Below are 25,389 nucleotides of genomic sequence, written 5' to 3'. Positions count from 1 at the left end.
AACCTATTTACTCAACACAGTACTTACAAACCTAAAGTCCACTAGAGTTAAGTCATCGATGTACAAAGTGTCGGATCTGAATGTTGCAGTTAAGTCATTTGGCTGCCTAGTTATGAGTGCCAACAATAGACTTCATTACAAAAATTTAATATATAATGCTATTTTCATTATGGTATATATAATAATATAAATATTAAGCGTTTTAGATATTTTTGTGTGTTTTTGTAAGTACTTTCAACTAAATATTGTAATATATTATTATGATTGTTATATATTTATTGTATGAAAATGAAACTGTATCTTAGATTAAGTACTGCCGCAGTTTTTAGTGTTTGTATAAACGTAATTTAGGGTTAAGGCTGTTCCGTGTGAAATAAGTCACCAGTAATTGTAAAGCATGATGCTTTTTGGCTGTACTACCCATTTGGCTTGCAATTTTGTATTTTATAATAGTACTCTTTTATAGTAACAAAAATTGATTTTCTGTTAAAACCGCTACTTTGAAGTATTTCCAGTATATTTTATTTATATAAAATCCAGGTAATTATATGTACTTTGACATTATAGCTATTATTAGTTTCTTTTTTTACCTGTAAATGTTTTTCATAAAATGTAAAATTTATTTGATTTGTTGAAGAAAGGACTACATTATTAAGTAAAAACGTTTATGGTGTCTTCTATGAGGTTTAAAATGTAACTTTTTCAGTATGAGAAATAAAAGAAACGGAATTCCAAAAATATCCTGTGTAAATTATTTTCTGTAACTATTTGAGTACCCAGTCCATCACTTAAGTGTTCCCTAAAGAGTGATGCAGATAAAATTGTAATAGTTTTATTACTGTAAAATAGCAATCTTTCTAAACAAACCATAAATTATGCAATAGTGTTTATTTTACCACATTTAGTTTGTGATTACTTTTATGTTCTAGTTGTTATTATTTTATTGCTTCTGCTCAAAAATAGTTTTAATTATTTTTATGATTCTAAAATTACTTTTATAATTTAATATCAGAGTTTATTATTAAATTATGAAATAAAGATTTTCTTTGTAAATGAGAAAGCCGGGCATATTTAATTGTAATAAACATAAAAAAATACATACAGTGAGACATTTGATTCACTCATACACAATTATTTATTTTCATTTGATAACTCTTACCTATAATAAAAAACATCCACTAATTTGTTAATTAAACTTAAGTGTAGTAAATGTACCACAATACACTACCATCGAAGTTTAAAGACTAACGTATGAGCTCAATTGGAAGAAAGAACTATGAGGGCATAAGAATGCCCGAATAAAGAAAATATTTTCTTCCCATCATTACCTTAATTATAAACCCCAATGTTTATAATCAAAGTTACTGAAAACAAATTATAATTTTTAATAATTGATGTAAATAGTTTTCAATCATAATTAAATTTCCTAACAATTCTAAACTTTTACAGATTCTTAGACTTTTTCAGTGGATAGAAATACCGGGTGTCCACTAAGTAATGTTCCAATTTTAAAGCCAAATATTTTATTCATGGTTATATTTACATTATATACAAATACAGCTCATGAAAGATAATTTTCTCAAGTGGTCTGCATATTATAGTCTCCACTCCGTTCCTTGCTCTGCATAGATAAAAAAAAATCAACCTCTTCCCACACTTTTGACAACATTACCGGAGTCACAGCCTGGATTGCTCTCTGGCTTAGGTTGATGACATCCCTGATTTTCTCGGAGTAAACAATGTTTTTAACGTATCCCCAAAAAAAATTCTAATGGCTTCATTTCCGGGCTTTGTGGTGGCCAAGGAATTGGTATTTCTCTTCCATCCCTACTGGGATAACGTGTGTAAATTTGCTAAGAATGGGTAACAACAAACAGTACCACACAGTGTTGCACAATAAACGTAAATTTCTCTAAAATAAAGCTTGGGGTGTTATTCTTCACAAAAAAATTATTAACAGTTTGCTCCGTCCAATGTTATGGTTACAGGGACTAAACCAAACGGGTGCATTACTTTGTGGACACCTGAAATATTAACTTATTTTACTTTATATTCAACAGTGAATTTTTGAATTAATTCTTAATGTCGTTGTTAGGGTCGTTAAAGTCACCTCTTACATTGAAAACACCTATATATAGGTGTTATAGCTATTGAATTAGTATTCAATAGCTATACAAGCTTAGTTCTAATTCACATGAGTGGATAAGAGTTTGAATAAGTTCTGATTCTTCAATAATCTAAGCCCTCTGTATCTAGTTAATATTTCTCTCGCTATGTACCATTTAATTGTTCACAAACTTAAACTTTATACTTTAGCCATTAATGAATCCTTTGTGGAACATTTATTACGTCATGTTATTATGTAGAGACCAACAACGCTTATCATGATTAGTTTGAAGAAGCACTGTAAGTATAGATAATCTTTTATTTAATGTTGCATTGTGAGGCTGTGAGAATGCTTGAGATTGGAATAGAATTATCACACATTTTGCAAACTATTCATGCACCTGCATTTTCATGTTGGATTCAAGATTCCAAGGCATTGCATTTTTGTAGACCCTAGAACCGTCATAATATTTTTCAAGATCAAAGAGTTTTGATTTTGCAGTTAATTGGCAAAACAAAATTACAAAATATCAAATAAAACCTCTTCAGAATAACATATTCAGAATAACAATTCAAAATGCAATACCAATTTATAATTATTATAAGTTTATTAAGACTGAAGGCAAACAGAAAATCTGATTATAGGTTTAGTACTGATTGGTTATGCATGGTAAAATATAGTTTCAACTTGATTTTATGTTGACCCCAGTAAACTTATACAAAACGCTAAGTATTTTGTCAGGTCCCATCGGAGACTGCCAATCAAATAGTGTTAGAATATTTAATTTTTTACATTGATATAATTTCACTAAACATGTCAAATGCTAATCATTAATTAAGTTTTTATATTTTTGTAATATTGTGCCATACTCAAGGTTTATTTTTTTATTATTTTTTTTTTACTGAATCCAAAACTAACAACAGTTTAATTTTATCATATTGCTGGTCTTCCAGGTTCTATTTGTTTTAAATATCAATCTGCTATTCCATTATACTCCAATACAATAAAATCACTGCTGGTTAATTTCTACAGTTTGCGTACACTACAAAGTTGTGTAACATAATTTATAATTTAACAAGCACCTTAAACTAATTCACATAATACATTATTCGCCGGTTCCTGTATTCATTTCTGAAACATTCAAATTTCTTTTTTGAAGAATGACAAATCCTCATGCATCAATACTGTGGTCTAACACGTTCGCTACTGAGCGTCGCATATATGCGACGCCGCGGTCATTGCCACAGACCGAGGTATACATTTCGATCTTACACATAGACCGGCTGTCACTTTGATAACAGTACACACAGACCATGGGCGAAAACCTGTAAAACAGTGATCATTTACATTGTAATACGCTACAATAGTGTTTGTAAATAAATTGTTTTTGTTTTTTTGTATTTTTTATAACCTTTTGTGATGTCGCATATTTGCGACGCCCGGTCTACAGCGAAAACAATAGTGAAAATTATCATAGTTTTCTTGAAATAGACTAAACGTCGCATATATGCGACGGCTCATTTTTTTGTGTTTTAAGGTGAGAGTAAGTAAAAAAATAAACAGATTATTCAAGAACAGTTTATAACTGAACAAATATAAAAGCTACATAGGATAATGCAGCATACATACTGCATACATACATACAGTGATGCAGAAAAGTAAAGACCAGTTTTTCCTACTATTATATGACGTCACCAATCATCATATCCACAGACCAAGCGACGCAGTTGTGCGTCAGACATCTCTGTAGACCACTGCAGGGAATTCAGTGCTTTCAAATAGACCACTACAAAGATATAAGCATTTTAATAACATTAGAACCCCGACGCAAATATGCGTCGGCAGTCTATTTTAATGTGACTAGCCGTCGCATATATGCGACGGCAGTCTATGGGTAGAAACCGGCCGTCGCATATGTGCGTCGCTGGTCCATGTGAATGGAAAATTTCGTACTATTGCAGTAGCAAACGTGTTAAGGTTGCTGGACGTAGTTGTACAGAGCTTTGATAGATAGCAGCACAAGCAATACAGTTGACAGCTGACACAACAATATCAAACTACATGGCACTCATTAAATAACCAACAATAGTACACCTAACTCCTATCCTATCTAGAAATGATATATAATAGTATAATCAGTGCTATTATTTTTAGTTATTTTATGCTTCTAGTTGGTGTAAGGGCAACTCTTTACATTTAAAAGTGAAAAAATGTAGAGAGGGGACAGCTAGAGGTTAGGTATGACTTCATATGATGCATACAAATTCTACAACAAAGTACGGTTTAACGAATTCATTTTGTGAGGAGATAAAACAGCTTGGACATATGCAACGATTATGAATATGAAGAACAGCTCCACAATGATAACAACCACATTAACCAGTTCTACATTTTGTAAAGATGCAATAAAAAAGTTCAAAAATCACCATAACTAGTAGAAAAAAATGTCTACTAATATCATTTTATTTTTAAGTATTAATTTATATTTTTATACTAAATAAACACTTTTTACATCATCACGTTTTTAAAATACTTCATGGATTTGAAGATTAAACTGCAGTAAAATGCATGGACCGTTTCACATTTTTACATTTTAACAATATGTAGATAAACTTACACAATTCAAAGTTTATTTAGACATTTTATTTCTATATACACTGTACAAAGCTTTGCTCTGGTGTCTTAGTTGCTCTATTTGAATTGCATGTTGCATTTTATTATAATAAAATTTTATATTGAGAATAGCAGTTTTATATGATTCCAAATTACTAATTCAGGTACTATAAGGATTTAAAATCATGATATGTAACCCATTGTCAAAAGGTATTCATATCTCTATGGTGTTAGAGACGATGGTACATTCCAACATTATCATAAATCAAAATAAAATTGGAATTTTTAATAAATAAATAAAATAAATGTAAAACATGTTCCATTAAAATTCATAAAGTGTTTTAATGTTTAAAAATTACTCAGAAATGTCAATTGACTACATAAATTATAACCCAGTAAACAATAAAATATTTTGTGAAACAAAACAGCTTAAAAACTTTTAGGTTTTGTTTGAATGTAACAAATTTTTTATACTAGAAAATCATATTATAAATGATAGGCCCTACCATATCTAAAAATATCAACCCATATTTTTTTATTTTAAAAGAATACAAATTTAATAAAACTAAACTGACTTTATATACCTTAGCTCTTAAATTATGCAGTATAAATACATTTCATCTCATTAGTTTTACAATGGAGTTTTAATGTGCAGTTACAAAACATATATATATATGCAGGTAGAATGGCTTTTGCAACAGAATTTGCAGCTTATTTGGTTGCCTGAGCATGTTTTTTCAATAAATTTATCCATAGGTTTTCCCCTAAGTTTTTATTAAGATTTTATATTTTCACAATGTCTTTTTTGTGTATATAAATATTCTAATGTTTTATATCTTTTACAGGGTCCTCCAGGACTTGATGGAATGAAGGTAGGCTTTGATTATATTTTAAAATATTTTATTTTAACCACTCTTGATATTTATTTAAACTCTCTGGGTTATTTAAAGCCATTTAAATATACAGGGTTAGGCAAAAGTCTGGAACCCCCTAGTTAAATTTTAACGCGTTGCAGTAGGAAAACCAAACTCGGCACATATTGACAGCATATAAAATTGCACTTTTTCAATTAAAGTTACAACTTTGCCCCAAATTGTCAAATGTAAACACCTATCATGTGACCCCTTATTTTAAAGGATTTCTCAAGACAAATTAAATGGCACGAACTAGAAGTCAATATCGCACCCCTAATCAAAATGGCAGTTATTTTGAAATATCCCCTATTAACTTTTTAACAGGTTATAGCAGGAAAACTAAACTCAGCATACCTCTATAAAAAAAAAAAAAAAATCACCTTTTGGTCAGTATTAAAATATTAAATTTTTAAAGTTAACTGGGGGTGTCCAGACTTTATCTTGCTTGCCCATCTTAAATAATTAAAATGGCTGCCATTTTGATTAGGGGTGTGATATTGACCTCTGGTTTGTGCCATTCAATTTCTCTTGATAAACCCTTTAAAATGAGGGGTCACATGATAGGTGTTTACTTTGGAAAATTTAGGGCTGTCCCCAATATACCCCATTTGGGGGGCTAGGGCAAAGCTGTAACTTTGATGAAAAAGTGCAATTTCTTATGTTGTAAATATGTGCCGAGTTTGGTTTTCCTACTACAACGCTTGAAATGTTAACTGGGGGGGTTCCAGTATTTTGCCTAACCATGTAGAAAGATGTTGTGAAAATAGGCTACATATTATTATGATACTCGGTAACTGAGACTATTTTATGTCGCCATGTGTTGATGATAAATAATTTTCAAGGGCTCCTCAAAACAAGATAACTGAGTTGTTTTATGCCATATTGAACATTTTTATTAATGGTGTTGTACATTTTTATGTCCATCTTCGCCTATTAAAATTCACTTCATAAGAAATGTTTTTTGTATTTTAGGGAGGCCAAGGTGAACCTGGAACTAAAGGAGAGAGAGGAGACCCCGGACTGCCTGTGAGTATCTAGCCAAGTAGCTAGACCAGAGGAGTATTCACAGGATATGCTGTTTGAGTCATGTCCCAGTTATATTTGAAAGCAAAAATATTCATTTTATGTTTTTATGATTATAAAACCAATGGTAAACAAGAGATCATGGTTAATAAATCCTCTTTTAAATACAGTACCTTATAATTAAAAAGAGGAGTCAAGATAGTGCAAGTGTAGCACGATTGTAGAGTAGAGTAGTTATTGATGATGTTACAGTTTTCAGCCAAGTCTTGGCCCAGTAAATGTTTAAACTGAATTATAAGATTTGGAATTCTGGGTAAGCTCGGAAAGTCAGATTTACATTGAGCTAGTCAAACTTTGGGAGTCTACTGCACTCCTTGATACTGGGTAGGGTGGAAAAAATCAGCCCTGGTCCATTAATAGCAAATTGGTGAGTCCACCTCTGGCTAGAGTTAAATAATAGCTTACAATGTGCAACAAACTTATAACCCATCAACACAGGAGACATTAAAGGGAGAAATATTTGTGCCTATTTGTAGTAAACGTAGGACGTTACCCTATCAAATTTTGTTTTTCTCATTGATAAAATGTATGTTGATCATTTCTATACATGTAAGCTTTCTCGCAAATAGTTTATTGCTACGTTGCAATCGGTTCCCTCGCCTAACAAAAAGCTCTAGAGACACAAATTACTCTACATACACAAACAAAAGAATTCCATCTCTGATACAAATGTAAAACTTCTTAAATACTAGCTGTTCTACTTCTTCATATATTTGGTTCATGTAAACTTCCGATGCTTGTGAGTTTTTACATATCTTCTATTAATAACTAAAAGCATTTTATTTTGAGTGTACATAAAATTTTTATTAATTAAAGCTATAGTAGGCCTACCTGGGGAACGAGATTTGCTTGGGGAACTTTATCACTATACTCTGAGAGTATTCTTAGGTCAATGTAAATCCATCCCAAAAATATTATTTTGCCGTCTATCTTTTATTGACATCTATTTAACTTCTATTAAAATAATAATATTACAGTTTACTGAAATGATGAGAAGGAAGAGTTTTTAACAATTTGTTTGGTTCCCCTAAACGGCCCAAACTTCAGAAAATACCCAGTAATTTTCACGCTGAATTTGAAAAAGGCTATCAGCAGTAAGAAAATCTTCTCACCATATAAGAATAGTTTTTTAATGGATTAGAAACTCATTACTTTGGGAAGTTTTATAATGTAATACAAATTCTTATACATCAAACGATTATTCACTCTATGAATGAACTGGAGCAAAGTCGAGTCGTTCTCTTTCTCTCTTTCTCAAGTTGACAAAATTCTAGGTCTTAAAATGTAAACAAAATTACAAGAATGGTGGAATGTTTTCCCATAATGCCCCATGTTAAATTTCCAAAAGTTTTTACTCATAATATGGCAAAAATAAATTTTTCCTGGCTATACCACAGGTCTAGAACTTATTTTTGACACAGAACTTAGTTATTCCGTAAATATAAAAGTTTTTGTGTGAGCCGATTCTCAGATTGAAATAACAAGTATTCAAACTTGACTCGTATTATATATAGGATTATTCTATTCCCTTAGGATTATTCTATTCCCTGTGTGAGTATGTAAAAGAGTATTTCTTTTTGGTTGGTTGTGTTCTACTTCAATCTTTTCCTAATTTGTGTACCTATAGTATAGTGTACCTATGTGTAGTTTTGTTAGTAAATGCAAATGCCATGGGAGATTGAAACATTTTTGGGAGTCTAACTCATTAACAGTTTAACTTTAGTCACTAACATTCATTGGAACGAAAACCTCAATTCATCTTCAAAATTTGTAAATTAAAACCATTACTGTATTAGTTGGTTATTTTTTTAGTATTTGTTATATCTAATTAACTGTGTTTCCCAGAGCTTTAATAACATTTTACATTAATAATTGTAATTTGTGAGTGTTATACTAACCATGCTTCTATTTTAGGGTACTGATGGAATACCCGGTACAGAGGTATTGTAATTAATTACATTGCATTTTGTGCATGTTACTAAAGTAGCGAGCTTTCTTATGAATGCATAAGCAATATTATTTTGGAATCAATACAAACCTTTGTTTAAAAAAAATATTGTGGGGGGGGGTAAAATAATTCCTGTTTAGTATCCTAATTAATTTGAATTAAAACAACCCTTATGCATGTTCTATTACTAATAAAAAAATGTATTAACAACACTTTTACAAACTTTTTATCTATTTACCCTATTTCCCACACAACATTATTTGGCAAAGGTCACACAATCAACATCCAGTGTAAATTGTGTTTATTTGAATATGGAAATTTAGACTAACATTTGCATGATTCTCGCTTGTTGGCTGTTACAATAAACATTATAGTGTTATTGTTTACTGTCTACCTTGTTGAGTGTTCTTTTTATTTTGTTGTATATAATAACATTAAATACATAAGTTGTTTTGTTATTTAATTTCATATTTCAAATTACAGTATTTTAACATTTTTATCTAAGACAATGTTTCAAAAATTGTCTTTAATATTACTATTGCACCTGTAGCTTACTATGTCTAGTTGTAACTTGATGGTGACTAAGAATCCAAATTGCATGCATAATCTCATTTTATCTTATCTGTTTTTGTCATAATTCTGTCAAATTATCTTACATAATCTGTCCCCTTTATGCATTACTCAATAAAGCATACATCAATTAATATGTTCATAACTTAGTAAAACTGATTACATTTTTATAAAGATTATTTTTTTAGAATTGATAATTTGCTATCAAATTGGTTTGGAATTTACAATTCATACCTTTCAAGATGTTTTAGAATACATTTTTCTTCCTTTGAAACTAGTTATTATTACTATCACTGTACTATGGTCGGCATGTATTAAAAAAAGGGACTAGGGAAGAAGGAAACAATGTTTAGATAAAACTGTTTATATCAGAGAAGTAAAATGTACTTGTAAGGTTATAGAGTAGAAGGCACAAACTATTATTTTCTTACAGTTTGTTGATTTGTGTAAAAAAGGCTTATATTTTTTAATATTTTTACTCAATAATTTAATTTGGCTTTAAAAAAGTATATGTGATACAATGTCTCACCCTCATATTCTATCAATACGGAAGGTTACTGTTGGTTAACTCGAGTTATGATATTTAAATACATTCTGTTTAAGGCCCAATTCACACCGAACGGACGTCGGGCGGAGACGTGGCACGGACGTGGCGAGGACATATGTCCGTTCCTCGCCTCCCCATGTAAACAAATTGGTCAATGCACACACAAGTGACGTGGCGCGGGCGGCCGCCCTCCCGCCACCGCCACGTCGCTTCGGCGTCCCTCGTGGCGTATCGGAAGTGGCATGTCCGTAGCGCACCCGTTGTTCGGACTGCAAATATTGTATTTATTTATTATTTATTTATTGAGTTACATGTCATTACATTATAATAACAGGACATATTGTCAATGGTTAAATAAAGACTTAAAACTAATAGATAAAACTAATACATCTGTATTTACATAAAACAACTGAATCTTCCCAAAATACAACATTTTTACATGACAAAAAAATTGAGCCAGCAGGAGTGTGAAGGTTTACTTATACCTAATTCCAGCAGTCCTTAAAATAATCTGCCAAGGAAAAAAAAGATTTAGTCTTGAGCCATTCTTTTAAATAAAGTCTAAACTTATAGGGAGTTTCTAGAGTAGTTAAACTTGTTGGTAAGTTATTTAAGATTTTTGGACCAATGTATTGTGGTGATGACTCGAATATTTGTAAATTATGAGCTACAGGTTTGATAATATTCTTTTTTCTTGTATTGTAATTATGTTGAGTTTGGGTCTCCATAAAAGTAGAGAGGTTTCTATGGACCCAGCATGCTATTTCCAAAATATAGTGATCGTAAAAAGTAAGAACTTTAAAGTTTTGAAACAGTTTTTTACTAGGGGTTCTAGAGGGAACTTTGCCAATAATTCGTATTACTTATTTTTGTAATTTAAAAATTTTTTTTGAATGAGGAGAGTTACCCCAGATCAAGATACCATATGTCATTAATGATGAGAAATATGCATGATATATTATTAGCTGGGTTTCTAGATTCGTTACTTGTGAGATTATTCTTATTGAGAAAATGCAAGGGTCTAATTTTTTACTTAAATTTTCAATTTGAGATGCCCAGTTAAGATTTTTATTCAAAATTAATCCAAGGAATTTTACATTTTGTTGTGGAGATAATTGATGATTTGAAAGGACTATACTTACGAACCTTCTAGTGTATAGTGTGCTTGTACTTACCAACCTTGTTGTGTAGAGTTGTTTTTGTGTGTAAATTGTGAGTTGTTTCTTCACTATGCGAGACGACATTGTGTGAATTGGGCCTAATATTCGCTTTACATTTAGACAAAACCTAAAGTTTCCTCAAAATATGATGTATTATTTAAGTTTAGAATCTAAAAATATGTAAATTTAAATTTTATGTCAATGCCTTTTATCCAGGATTTTTTTCAATTTGACTATACACTGTTGACTCTACTTGATAGTGACTAGACATACAATCTATGTATGGAGATGGACCTGCTGTAAAAAATCTTTTTTACTTAAAAGGACAAAAGTGTAAGAGCTTTTCATTGTGTGTGTTACTATTTTTTCATACTACAATGGTTCATTGGGACATTTTACATTAAAAAATATATATTCTGTAGCTTACAATAAGTTGGGTCTGACTTAGGGGAGGTACGATTGAGGCATTATAATAAATTTTATAATATAATTTTTTAATTTTATAATAAAATTATAAATGCCTCAAATTCAATTTTATATTTTTTTTACTATAAAATTACTATCATAACCTAACCGAACTAACCAAACTTGCTGATAATGAAATAATATAAAAAAGTTTATTAATAGAAAAAATAATTTTTTTTATTAAATAAAACTAGAAATTGCTCAATTAAAATTTTATAATGACTTAATAATAAAATTAAACTGTCATAACCGAACCAAAGCAACCAAACTTGCTGATAATGAAAAAATCTTAGTCAAAAAGTTAGTGCCACCTACGCGATATGAACCCGGGACTCTCAGCATATCAGCCCGGCACGCTAACCACTAGACCACCGAGGCCGATGGCTGCAAACCGTATTGTTACGGTAATGGTGTTCCCTCAGCTAATGAGAAGCCCACAGCTGCCATCGTAAGCTCATCTATACCTCCCCTGAGTAAATACCCAATAAGTTATCCTCCAGTTTGATGCAACTAGGTTGATGGTGTGTAAAGTAGTATATTTCATCACTATTGTAATTGTACACCCGTAAAGTGACTCTTTTCCACCCGAGCTCAAGTTTTTTTGTCATATTGCATCATATTATTGGTTCAATTTAATTTTTTTATTACTGTATTATGGAAACTGTATTTGGAAACTATTAAGAATTGTTTGAACAAAAAAGTAGACAGTTTTTATATTATGGTCATGAATGAGTATTTTCTTTTAAAGTCAGGTATTGTGTAGGTATCTGACACTATAAACTAAACTGTACTTTATTATTCAATATCACAGATTAGATTATTATTGAAAAAATGTCTTTTCATAGGAGTAGTGTTTACATTATACAATCATCACTGAGAGAATTTCTAATGTGTAAAAGAATATACTGCTAGGCTACAATATGTATTAACAATTTATAAGTAGTATGAATATTGTTTACTATAGTATGTGTGTTTCTGTACTATTTACTTTAATTCCTACATTTTTAATCCTGCCATTACTAACAAATTAAGATGACTTTATTGCATCAAAAGTATTTCCCTAAGTGATTTGCTAACACTATGTTTTATTATTTCTTGAAATTATGCTGTTACATACTATCTGTTTGTATTTTTTTCAAATCTTTTGCTATGCAAGGCATGTCGAATGTTCATCTTTCTTGAATCTTTATCACATATAATAACAAACGAAGACTGTGTCCACCAAACTTTCTGAAGATTTGTATTTGGATGCAATTTCTATAGAATTATTCAGTTATTTTTATTCCATAGTTTGTTAGAGTTTTTAACATGAATATTTTTTTAAATGGTGGGTTGGTTAATAATTAATGGAATTTTAAAAGTTTATGTTTAATATATGGTTTTACTGGTAAAAAGTAATATAATCATAATTAGATGCCTATAGCTACGTTTATCTAATTAAAATATTTGTTTTCTTACATACACATCTTTCTCAAAAGCCCTTTTTTAAAGGTATTGCCTTAGAGGAATTTTTACCAGAACACATCTTTCTCAAAAGCCATTTTTAAAAGTATTGCCTTAGAGGAATTTTTACCAGAAATAAATTCTATTAAGTGAATTTCAAAACCAGAAAAGTAGTCACAAAAGCTGCATTCCCTTTTCTTTGCAATTAAACTCTTGAGTGTTATGTAATCTTAATAACTAATCATTTTCAAATTTCAGGGACCTAAGGGAGACAAGGGCACAAAAGGTGAAGCGGTAAGTACCAAAGTCAAACTTCAATAATAATTATGTTTTGCTAATAAAGTGTACGAATATTTTTATAAAGCTGCACTTTTTATTTTATATTTTGTTCATAACCGCACTAAAATGCACAAACTATTACAGAAAGCTCGGTTTTGTAACACTGCATTAAAAATTCACCCGCATGATTATTCTTGAGTTGGAGAATTAAATTAGTCCATGTAATCTTTTTGTGGTCAATCTTGGTTTCAAAATAAATTGATGTACATTACAGTATTAATTTACAAAGTTTATCAACTATCACAATATAAACCAAGTTTTATTCCTATGGTAGGCTACATAATATTTCTAAATTGTTTTGCATGTTTTTTTATTATGTTGATTAATATTATAAACTACATTAGATAGGTAATCTAAGCCATCAGGACTTAAAAGCTATATGATTGTAACTTACCAAGAAAATGTTTGGCCAGTAAATCTTTCGGTATCTTGGATTACAAATTGGTTTCATGATTTATTTTGGTTGCCGTACAGTTAATTTTAATACTTGATGGTTACTGTTGATACTGTTCACTGAAATGGCGACCATACATAGTAGGTATTTTAAGCCAAGTATGAATGAAGATGAGTGTAGGATGAGTGGCGCGATCTTGTAGTCTTGTTAGTGACTAAGGCCGAAATTCCTTAGACACAGCTGTTAATTAATAGCTTATACAGCTAATGGCAACTAAGGGACCTACAGTTTATAGTGGAATCCGAACCACATTTTTCCATGGTATATACGAATTGGTATAATTATCAGGATAGTACTAAGGATAGTCGTAGTACTCACTCGTGTGGACGTTAATCCACACCAGGGAGTATCGCATTCACAGTGTGGTCATAGGAACACTTTAGTTATAATTTATAATATTTTACTCATAACCAATTACTAAATCGTGGAATGTGTTATATATATTGTTTCACTCTGATTCATGTTATTCAGGATTCGTAAATTAAGTGGACACTAGAGTCCAATATTAGTGATATCTGTTTAAAGCAGAACCTTCCATGCATAAAATACCATGTATTGATAACTATCACATACGGCATATCTCGCTCAACTTTCTACACTAGCCTACATACAATAATTTAAGTATACCAAATTATCTCCACATCTTGATTTGTAAAATAGTTGAGGAATAGTTTTAAAATAGTTATAAGAAGACATTTGAAAAAAATTGATGATCTAGAGAAAGGTATTTGTAATCAGGCCAGGGCCGAAGCTATGGGGGGGGCGCAAGGGGGGGTCATTTGCTTCGGGCAGCAAATTTTGGGGGGCGGTAAAATTGAGGTTGCTATATAATTTGTTTTGTAGAAAATGACTTTTTTAAACAGCAAATTGTTTTTAAAACTAATTATTCGTCATGCTTGTAAGTAACGATTATGCTGTCCCCATGATAGCGCGAATAGTTTAAGATTTTTCCAGATTCGTAGATGACGATAATGTTGTTCTCGTGATGGCAGTAGATGTTCACAATTTTGCTGCGATGGTAGGTGACTATAATGATCACTATAATGGTAGGTCCCCAATAGCAGCAGATGTTAATGATTTGACTGATTAATTTCTGCGGGACCCGGCCGGGCACAGATGACCGGGCCGGCCTGAGCAAGCGTCTGGCAGCCGGTCCTCGTTGATCGGCCCGCACTCAACATGACTTTTTTTATAGACAGGTCTATATGATCACTGCAGTTTAATAAACACATATAACAGAATATCTTTGATTTGTTCTCTTAACAATATTGTACTACTTACAGGTTTAAGGGTTTCATAATAATATACCAATTTTTAAATTATTACATTTTTAATAACGAAGCAAAAATATTATCAAACGTTAAGGCCATTTTCATAAAAAGTTTTGGTTCCTCATGTTAAGACTTAGTGTAAATTGTCATTGGCATTTAGAAAAAAATCCAAATTTGTGTGGTGAAAGGCCGGCAAATTTAGGACTAACCCCCCCCCCCCCCTAGAATAGCTACGGTCCTGCATCAGGCTACAAATTAAAAATATCTAACTTAAGGTCAATGTTATTAATAGGGTTTTGACCATTACAACAAAGTTTATAAAAGCACTTAGCACATTCAAAATGTAATATGTTTTTACTGTTTGGACTCTGCTTGTTTTACTCATTCAGGTCCAACTAAATGTTTGTCTTCCCTGGATTAACTGACTAACCTCTTTCTCCCCCAGGGTCCCATCGGAAAGCGAGGGAGAAAGGGCGATAAGGGAGACAAAGGTGACCAGGGAGTTCCTGGACTGGACGCACCTTGTCCCATCGGCCCCGATGGACTACCACTACCAGGCTGCGGCTGGAGACCACCCAAGGTTGGTAGCACTAGCAGTGGTAGTACCAACCATAACCAAATGTAGATAGCCTCAGTGGCAGTACCAACTATAGAGTACAAAATGTAGATAGACTCATCAGTAACAAAAAGTTCTAATTGCTCACATCAAGTCTGAAATGGTTGATTTTGTTACTTAAATTTGGTCTTACTATTTTGGAGTAACAAGAGGGAAATAAAAGGTAGAGAGATAAAAAAAATAGTGCTTTCAAGATATTACTTTACTATTTTAGCTTTCAAATTTGATTTCAATAGTAATGCTTTTTAGAGATTGAAATACAGATTATTCATAATTCCTGCATAATTTTACACATTCAAAATTGGGTCCAAAATATGACTTTGATCACTTTGCTGTGACTTTGTTCACTAGCACATGTGAAAAATTATATAGTATTCTATATTATGAAGGAAATCTAATTAATCAATTTTGGTGCAACTATTGAAGAACTAGTGAAGAAAAATCGACAATTCTAGTAAAATATCTGTACAATATTTTCAACAATGTTTAAAAGCCACCCAATCTTTCAAGATTAACTATATACATACAGAAGTTATACTTTGACCTAATAAGGTCAACTTTTCAGATGTATTGAAGAGATTAGATAGATAAAAACGGTAACAAGTGGACAAAATGCTTTTGGTCACTGTCATATCATTTAGCACAGATACTAACTAGATCACTCAGCGATTTGTACAGTTCATCGCTTTAAGCTTTAATATACATTTCTTGGCAATTAACATTCTTGCCTCCTCTATTGACATTTTCATTTTTGTACTTTTTTTTAAAGTTTATTGTTATTAAATTGGGACAATAAGTAACCAAAAACACAAACTTAATTTGGAACAACTTTAGCTGAATTACTCAGCTCAGTTGTATCCACTTCTTTTTCAAGTTCTGGATGTGTGGTAAGGTCGAATATAAACCTATTAGTGAAATTACATGAAATTGATGTTTTTTAAGTATGGGAAACTGTTTTGAAATAAATCTCGGTGAATTCGTCAGTAAATAGATTTTTTTATATTTATGTTTGTAAATAGTTTTGAAACTGAGTGGTTATTTCAAAAGAAAATGTATGTTACTGATCAAAACAATAACTTTAAAAGGTGTTCAACCATTTGGTGTGTTGCTAGCCTATTGGTTAGCGTTTTGGACTTTGGTGCAAGAAGGAAGGTTGGATCACTGGCGTCCCAAAAACATTGAGGCGCTTGGACCACTTTTTCCTTAAAGCATTTTTGGTTCTTCTTTTAAAATGCAGAATTTGTTGTATAAACTATAAAAAAACTAGTAATAATTAACTATTGTATCCCACAATAGAGGAGGCAAAATGAGTAGGGAGTGGGTGTGGTGTGGTGAGTGTGTGAGTGAGTGGTAAGTGTTACTAACAAGCATGTGTGTGTGCGGGGGCAGGAGTTGAGTGAACACACGACTCCATCCTCCATGTCTATTACCCCGGAGCCCCCGACGGAGGACTATGATGATGGTGGGGATGATGAATATGAGGAGTATCCTGACCCAAACACTAACAACTACCAGCCCACCAAATAAGAGGTAAACCATACGTCTCAAATTCCGATCATGGGAGATATACAAATCAGTGTAGATAACTTTTTATTCAAGTGTTACTTTTAGATTTTTAAAAGGGGATTTTGTAGTTTTTTATTCTATCTGTGTTTGTATGCATCTCACCAAAAAATGAAGGCATCAGAAGGTGTTATTGTATGGAGTGATTTTTGATAGTATTTTTACAAGGCAGTGCTGCAATATAAATCACTGGTTTGTTACAATTAGGAGGCCAACTGGACTTATTTATAAAAGGGTATACACAATAACTATGCACTGTAGTAACAGAGTAGGTCAGCTATGGAAAGTATTCTGATCCATCTCTATATATAAATCCAGTGGCAGTTCTAACCCCCCCCCCCCCCCCCCTAAGAAAGAAGAGGAGTGGGTCGCCGAAAGACTGCCCCCCGGAAAACTACCCCCTCAAGCAGGTTCCTACGTCATATTGACGTCAGAGACCGGGGGGGGGGGGGCAGTTTTCCAGTCATGGACACTCAAATTTAGTTGTCAAACAGTTCTAATCTAACCTAACCTAACCAACCAAACTTGCTGTAACATATCGAAAATCTGTTTTATATTCACCACATGCCTTTTCTATTATCCAACAGAATTACTCAAATTAAAATTAAAATTACATAGTATGATTTGTCTAGGGGGGATAGTATTCCAGTCGCGGACACGGCTTCCATATTGGTTAGTTAGCAGATTATGTGACGTCACGTTTCACCTGGGGGGTTAGTTTTCCGGGGGATAGTATTCCGCATCCCCAGAGGAGTATAGGGGCCCTCCTAGACCTTGTATGTCCTCAAAGAAGGTTGTATGATATCGCAGTGTAATATACTTGTAGTCCCCTAGTATCACATGCTGTTAAAGCTGGGCGCTAAACAAAAGCACACACTAATACACTTTTGTAACTAAACAACTCAACTTCCTTTGTATTTTTAGTAAATTATTAGTTGTAACCTTTTATGTTCCTCTTAAAAATAGCACTGTGATTAATCCTGCATCTGGCACTGGCAAACGACTAATACTAATTAATGACTAGTTTCTCTACTGTCAATCAAATAGTAGGATCACTAGTTGTTTGAGCATCAATTTGTTTAACTGCTAAGTTTCAACAGAAAAAATCACTGTATTAGATATTGCTTTATATCATTTTATACAGGAGATTCTAACGTTTATTTTTATATATAGTTTGTTTGCTTACCGTGATGTAACAATATTTTTAAAGTTGAGAATAAAAACCTAGAATGATGCAACTGTGTGTTTAGCATGGTGTGACGTAACATTCTAAAAAAATTTTACATACAAATAATAATAAATATGACTTGTTTACTTTTTTTTCACCCAAAGAACCATTTTCTAAAAGTTTTGCATATCTTGGATTTCTAATTAAAAAGTATTTTGTATTTTTCCCAAGCCTCTACCTTAGAAAAATTTTACAGGCCCATTTACTTTTTTGTTTGTACTTACACGTAAAGAGTTCTACACAATTTCTTGGGATCTGTCAATGGTTTAAATGTGTTCCTTGTAATCTCCTGAAAAATAAAATATATAATAGTAAACACTTCTGTATGGTAGCACACCATTTTACAACTTTAAAGTAACCTATGTAATGTACAATGTACAAACAGTAAAAATTGGCCTGCCAGTACAGAGATTTGTAGCTGCCAGATGCAGGATTAATGGGTGTTGGGATATGTTGGGTGTTCGGTGTGATAGCAAATTTTCCTATAGGGAAGTAGCTAATACCGTAGGTGGCACGGTAAGACATGGACCCGGGACCGATTTACTTTTTCATTTTGATGTGGCAGAGACAAAAAACACCATTAGTTCAAATTTTTATACATTTTTATCAATGGAAGTTAGTGAAGTTTGTGAAACTAAAAATTTGCCAAGTTTGATGAAAATATATCCATAAACAAGTGAACTACAACATCTTACAATATTCTCCTTAAGAATAACATGGGAATTTTAAATTTATTTTTTTGAATTTTCTCCGCCACCAATAATTGTACAAAACCCCTTTGATGTACTGTACTAAAATATTTGGTTTTTTAAGCTCTTTAAAAAGGTTTAGAGAGAGATTAGGAAATGTTGTGTTTTTAGGGTCAAAAATGAGAAAAACATATTCTTTCCCCATAAAACCCTCTGTGAACTCATTCAAGTTTATCCTGTCTTACACCTTTAAACCGAATTTCATCAAAATCTGACAAAAATTACTCCTAATCGGACAAAGTTTTTGCGTTCATAATGATACAAAAAAATATATACATACATATCACGAATACTAGAAAAATACCGGTATGGATCATAATCATAAACATAAACAAATGAGGTTTTTGGCCCAAAAATAAACATGATTTAACATTGCTTAAATGGAACTTCCAAAACATATGTTCAATGCTATTAGTATAGGATTCGGGCCAACAACGTCATTTGTTTATGTTTATGATCCATACGGGTTTTTTTCTAGTATTTGTGCATAGACATACACAATTTTTACGAATGGTGTTTTTGGCCTCTGGAGAAGAAAATGAAAAAGTATATCGGTCCTGGGCCTAGGTCTTACCGTGCCACCTACTGTAATAGCTACTTCCCTATAGGGAAATTCGCTAAAAGGTGAAGGCTTTGTATATGTATAAAAAATATGTCGGCCTTAGTCACTAACAAGACCACAAGATCGTGCCACTCATCCTACAATCATCTCCATTCATACTTGGCTTAAAATACCTACTTTGTATGGTACCTACTTTGTATGGCCAGCCGCCATTTCATTGAAAAGTATTAAAGTATTACATCAAGATATTCTTGTCATTACCTCCTGATTATCATAGCTGAGGGGCAACAAAATGAAGATATTGTATGAAGAATATAAAGAATGTTATGTCAACTTAGATTGGGCGACTGGTCTGCAAACGGATCTTGTCTGAGATAAAGATAGGTTTTAATTTAACCTTTTTTACCGTTATATTTGAATAAGCAAACAAATTCATATTTTTAATCCAATTTTAACCTCAAGATGGAAAAATGTTCATAAAAATATATGGGAGATCTATCATAGACTTCTGACTGACAAAGTCATGTGAAAATAATTTAATTAATATGTTTCAGGTCTAAACCAAATGAAAGCATTTCGAGATGAATATTTGACAGAGTCTACTGCCATGTACATATACCCACCAGAAACAGATACAGAACTCTAGTGAAGTGATAGTGAAGTGACAGCTAGCTTAGTTAAATGTTTTATTTTTGTACATAATAGAAAAAAACATTTTCGTTTTCGTTTTGTTAAGTTTTTATCTACTTGATGTAAATAAGAACAAAACTATATGTAAGTCATAGTTTTTTACCTCATATTAGAAACTTTTTTATACATCATAGTGCCTTGATATTTACATTGAATATTACTTAAATGTTTTACGTACATGTAGACTTTTAGGAGATAAGAAATTAACCAAAGGAGTTAAGGGTTTGAAATGAAAGTTGGAATTGAATTTTTAAACACAAGCTTCATCAATTTTCCGGTTACATGCTGATTAATTATTGATTAATAGAATATTTAGTCCATGTTCTAACAATACAAAAAGAATTGATTGTTTACATTGTGATTATAAGAATTTATTACACTGGTTTAGTAATGTAGCTCTTTGTCAATTCAAAATTTCAGCTAGCCTTTATTACCTTTGTTAGTTGAATGTATTTGCCTTGTGTTATTACTTTTCGTTTTAGTTTTACATGTATAGTATTTTGTGTGTGTTAAGCATTTGGTAAGAACGCTTTAATTTATTATCAAACTTTTGTATGTATTATCAGTTCCTAATACTCCTCTTTCTTCATAAATACTTGTTTCAAACACTTATTTGGTAGGTACTGTAACTATGTACATACTTTTAAAATAAATCATTACAAGCTAAACAACATAAATTAATATATTCTATCCAGGCACAAAACAACAAATATAAGAGATTCACTTTTGAAGCCTAATTTCTAAAATATGTAAATCTTACTATTAAAAACTGAGTTCAGTACCATCACAAACAACTATAAATGTTTCTTTTATTAAATACTGTATTTTAATTGTATTAATGCTTATTTTTGTATTGGCAAAAATGTTAAAAATTGTAGTTTTGTAATGACTGGAGCATGCAAATTCCTTGTGAAGAGTCTTTTAGAATCAATCTTGGATTAAATAGAAACAAGTAAGATCAGTTAACCTTGAATATTTGACAGTAGGATACATTTATTTAATTTGTCTACAGATACGTTAAAGCCAACTTAAATTTTTCTTCCTTAACAATAACTTTCAACACTTACCTTTTATGTACAAAACAACTGTAAACTGTAAACTTTTAGATGATAAAACTGTATATTAAACCTAGTGTAAAAGACGTTAAATGGCGGATTTCCAATAGTTTTTATTTATTTGTATAATAAATTGACTGCTGTTTTTTTCAATCAGTGCCAAATATTAAAACAGTTTTATGAAAATGTCAATAATTAAACATCACATTATATTCTTTACAGACTGTTTTTTTTTTTAGCATTCCTTAACTTGTTCGCTGCGGGCCATCAAATGGCAGGCGTCGAACAAACCCGATTGCGGAGTGAATTGGCTCTCATATTTCGGTATGACGAATAGCAAATAGCGTGCGGTGATGTCCTGGTTTATAACAAGAGTCGACGTAGTTCGCTAAACACTCACAGATAGCAGCACTGCTTGGAACGTAGCCGGTCCCATCGTATTGCCAATTTGAGGGAGAAAGACGGGACAACAAGTTGATTTTTAAGTTTGCCAGACAGGGATTTTATGGGGAAATTTTACTACCAACCTACAACACAACAAAAAGCAAGTCACCGACTACACGCTAACGTGGAATAGGTCTGCCTTCGACCGACGCTAGAGCAAAAACGATGATATACGAAAGGCATTGCCAAGCGTATCCGATCGGTTACGGCAGCACCTGAACAGCGCACGGCCCGTATCCGATCGGATACATCCGCAGTGAACGTGTTAAACCCTGTCAGTTAGTGCAGCAGAACCCTGCTAATTCGACCTCTACTAGTCTACGGTCATACGGAGATTGGAGAACATGACTGTCTCCCACAATCCCCATACATATTATTTATCCCTCGTGATCAGGGAAACACCATCATTGCCTCCCGTGATCACCGAAACTATCGTTGATATCTGCAATTGGACCAAACTCCTGAACATCTCCTGCGGTAAAGGAAACATTTATCCTCATCTCCCCCAATAGTGTAAAAATATTGAACAACGCCCGCAATAACAAAATCATCATCATAGTCTCCTGCTCTGATCAATAAATGTCAGAGAAGCAATTATTTTGGTCATTAATATGCTCCTCGGATATTCCGAGCATTTTGCTGTTCTGGCCATTTTCCTGGTAGGTGCAGTACTACTCCAAATATTTTACTCCAATGAATTTATTAACCCTTTTTGTGGCACAGGATGGCTAGGGAATGAAGAACAACAATTAAATCTAATATATAAAATTCTCGTGTCACAGTGTTTGTCTGCAAACTCCTCCGGAACGACTTCACCGATCGTTATGAAATTTGGTGTGTAAATTCTGTAGGTATGCGAATCGGACGTAAACTATTTCCCGTTTCGAAATTCTTAAAAGGGCTCCGCCCCAGTGGCTCTGGAGTTTCCCATGTTAACCTTATGAGAAATGGAATTAATGAATCTTAACAGATGTTTCAATTAAACAAGTTGGTTCTGTTCTATGATGTTCAATAGCATTAAAGTTACAAGGATTACCAACAGGGTGCAGCACTATTATTTCTTTTACATTTATGACAACAGCTAATTTGCAACCAAAAGGTGAGTGAGCGTAGCGAACGAACTTCAACCTGGAGGCGAGTGAGCGTAGCGAACGAGCTAACCTGAAGGCAAGTGAGCGCAGCGAACGAGCTCCAACCTAAAGGTGAGTGAGCGTAGCGAACGAGCTCCAACCCAAAGGTGAGTGAGCGTAGCGAACGAACTTCAACCAGGACGTGATTGAGTGATGCGAACGAGATCATCTTGAAAATTAAACGTAACGGTACTTTCTTTCCATCGGTCTGTCTTAGGGGAAACCTATAACTTAGGCGATACGAAGTTCGCCGGGTCAGCTAGTCTCTATATACTTTATTAATCACCATTACTACATATGCAATTACTTCACAAGGCAAAGTTGTGGTTAAATAATGGCTAGGGTTTTTTAATTTTATTCTTTAAACTATCCAACAGCACCATGGCTGGGCCTGGGTGAGCTCTCAGATATTTGGAATGGTTGCAAATATTAGTCCTAAGTGATTATTGAGAGGTTTATAATTTAGAGAATTATAACATGTTAAAAAAATTGGCTGACTTGACAATGCCCGAGGAAGTACTTAAATCTCAGGAGGTAAGTTTTTTGAAGAAGGTCAGGCAATATTTGACAATGCATTTTATACTTTGAATGACTTTTTTAACAGTCACATAAAAGCACATAAGCTTAGCATAGTTTAAGCTTTGAGATGACATTGTACTTACTCATCATCAATGTATGTATTCTCTATGTACATATTTGTATATTTATGGAGAAATGAAACTCTTTCTTTCTTTCTTTCTTTCTAAGTGCTGCCAGCAGGGATCAACAGAAGAATGATCTATCTCTCGGGCTGAAACCCATGAGTCGCAAATCCCCAACTCTTAGATTTACCATAATCAAAATTTCCTTATTTGGCGAATCCTTGGAATGAAGGCTTTCTATTGGTCGGTCTAATTTGAAGACAGATATGTACAACCACAGGATGTACTTATCTTTATGTTGGCAACTGATAATAATAACCGGACCCAAGGACACCACTAGTTCCATTGAAACAAAGAACCCGCCTTTGCTTTGAAAGGCTTGGGTTACCCTGGCAGAATATCCTGCCCCAGCCCCATCATTATTCATATTCTCTTGCTCATTCACTGGTAGCACAAGCTCCCGGCTTTTATGCTGACCATCAATCACACACACATTCACAACTTGGGTAGCTAAAGACCACTCGCTCCCCTTTTTCTAGGCTCAACATTTCTTTACTCAAATTTACCAGCTGGCATTGTACACTATGCACTGTAGTATTTCCCTAGGTACCCGGTCCTTCAAAAACTCTACTTATTACGTGCGCACCTAAAACTCCTCTTACGTCTAAATCTCCAGATTGAACAAACAATATTTCGGGGAAAGCTAAGCTTTGGGATTCAGGTGGCGCTTTCAGTACTGCCCTGACCCTTATCTCACTTACCGGATACAAAAACAATTTCTCAGAGAGGTCCACCTGCCATACTACAATCTCCACTGGGATACGGATTAGGTGTTTTCCCCTCCAATGAATGGCCATCGTCACATAGTAATGGGTCTCCCTCAAACTCAATTTTATCTTGTCTTAAATCAATAATAGCATCTATCGCTCTTAAGATATCTAAACCCAAAAATCTTCCTTCATGTGGTATTTTTAAGTGTCCGAAATGTTACAGGATAATTTTTGTCCCCATTACTGATAACTAATTTCTGAATACCTAGAATTTCCAAATCGTTTCCTGCTACTCCCTTGTAATCCACTAGTGCCACTAGTAGTACTCCACTAGTAATGATGTAGTAACATCACACCCTTACTCACACACATTACTTTTAATCAAAGATTGACTACTGATGCCCTCCTTCAGCAGAGAGAGTGTTGCCCCCATATCCACTAACTCTCTTTCTTCATTATTTTTTATTGTGCCAATTAGAATCAGATCCCCATTTAGAGGTGGTGAAAGGAAAATTAAAAAAAAATACTTTAATTGTATTTAAGATAGCTAAAGACCTAAAGATTTAAGATAGCTAAAGATGTATAGTTGTTTTAATTTTAAAATAACTGAATAAAATCCTTTCATAAAACCACTAAAGAGAGACTTTATTATTTAACTTGGCAAATGATTATATTTTTATGTTTTAGATATATACATATATTTCACTTTTTACATAATTTATACACGATATCACATAGGTTTCCCTTCAAGTATGATGGGGGTGTTTAAGAGGGTGTCGGCGAGGAGGTTTCTTTCTGGCCGGAGCGTAATGCAACTCCTTCTGTGGAGTATTACACCCTGTCTGGAGCATCGGAAACATATACTCCAGATCTATGTCATACCTGTAACAGACACATGTAATCTATATATTGTAAGCTTTTCTTGACTTTTCACAAGTAATTAACAGTTTTTTTATGAAGAGGGCACAATAGTCATGATATTGGTGATACCTGATAAAGAATGAAGAGAACTGCTGTATACATTTAT

General features: G+C 32.9%; 1 protein-coding gene across 1 annotated transcript in view; it reads left to right on the top strand.

The window, feature by feature from the left end:
* Positions 1-21,521, top strand: part of LOC128990516 (collagen alpha chain CG42342-like) — a 159,535-nt gene extending 138,014 nt beyond the window's left edge. The window contains exons 19-25 of the mRNA XM_054412909.1: positions 5,566-5,592; positions 6,607-6,660; positions 8,632-8,658; positions 13,109-13,144; positions 15,360-15,494; positions 16,920-17,060; positions 20,187-21,521. Of these exons, the coding sequence (XP_054268884.1) occupies positions 5,566-5,592; positions 6,607-6,660; positions 8,632-8,658; positions 13,109-13,144; positions 15,360-15,494; positions 16,920-17,057 (417 nt within the window). The 3' untranslated portion in view covers positions 17,058-17,060; positions 20,187-21,521. The remainder of the gene's footprint in view (positions 1-5,565; positions 5,593-6,606; positions 6,661-8,631; positions 8,659-13,108; positions 13,145-15,359; positions 15,495-16,919; positions 17,061-20,186) is intronic.
* The last annotated feature ends 3,868 nt before the right edge of the window (positions 21,522-25,389 follow it).

Source organism: Macrosteles quadrilineatus, unplaced genomic scaffold, assembly GCF_028750875.1.
Source record: "Macrosteles quadrilineatus isolate MER2022 unplaced genomic scaffold, UCM_ALF_1.0 Scaffold_3__2_contigs__length_128488019, whole genome shotgun sequence".
Taxonomy (NCBI): Eukaryota; Metazoa; Arthropoda; class Insecta; order Hemiptera; family Cicadellidae; genus Macrosteles; species Macrosteles quadrilineatus.
Note: the sequence above shows the minus strand (reverse complement) of the source record. Positions and strands in the feature narration are given on the sequence as shown.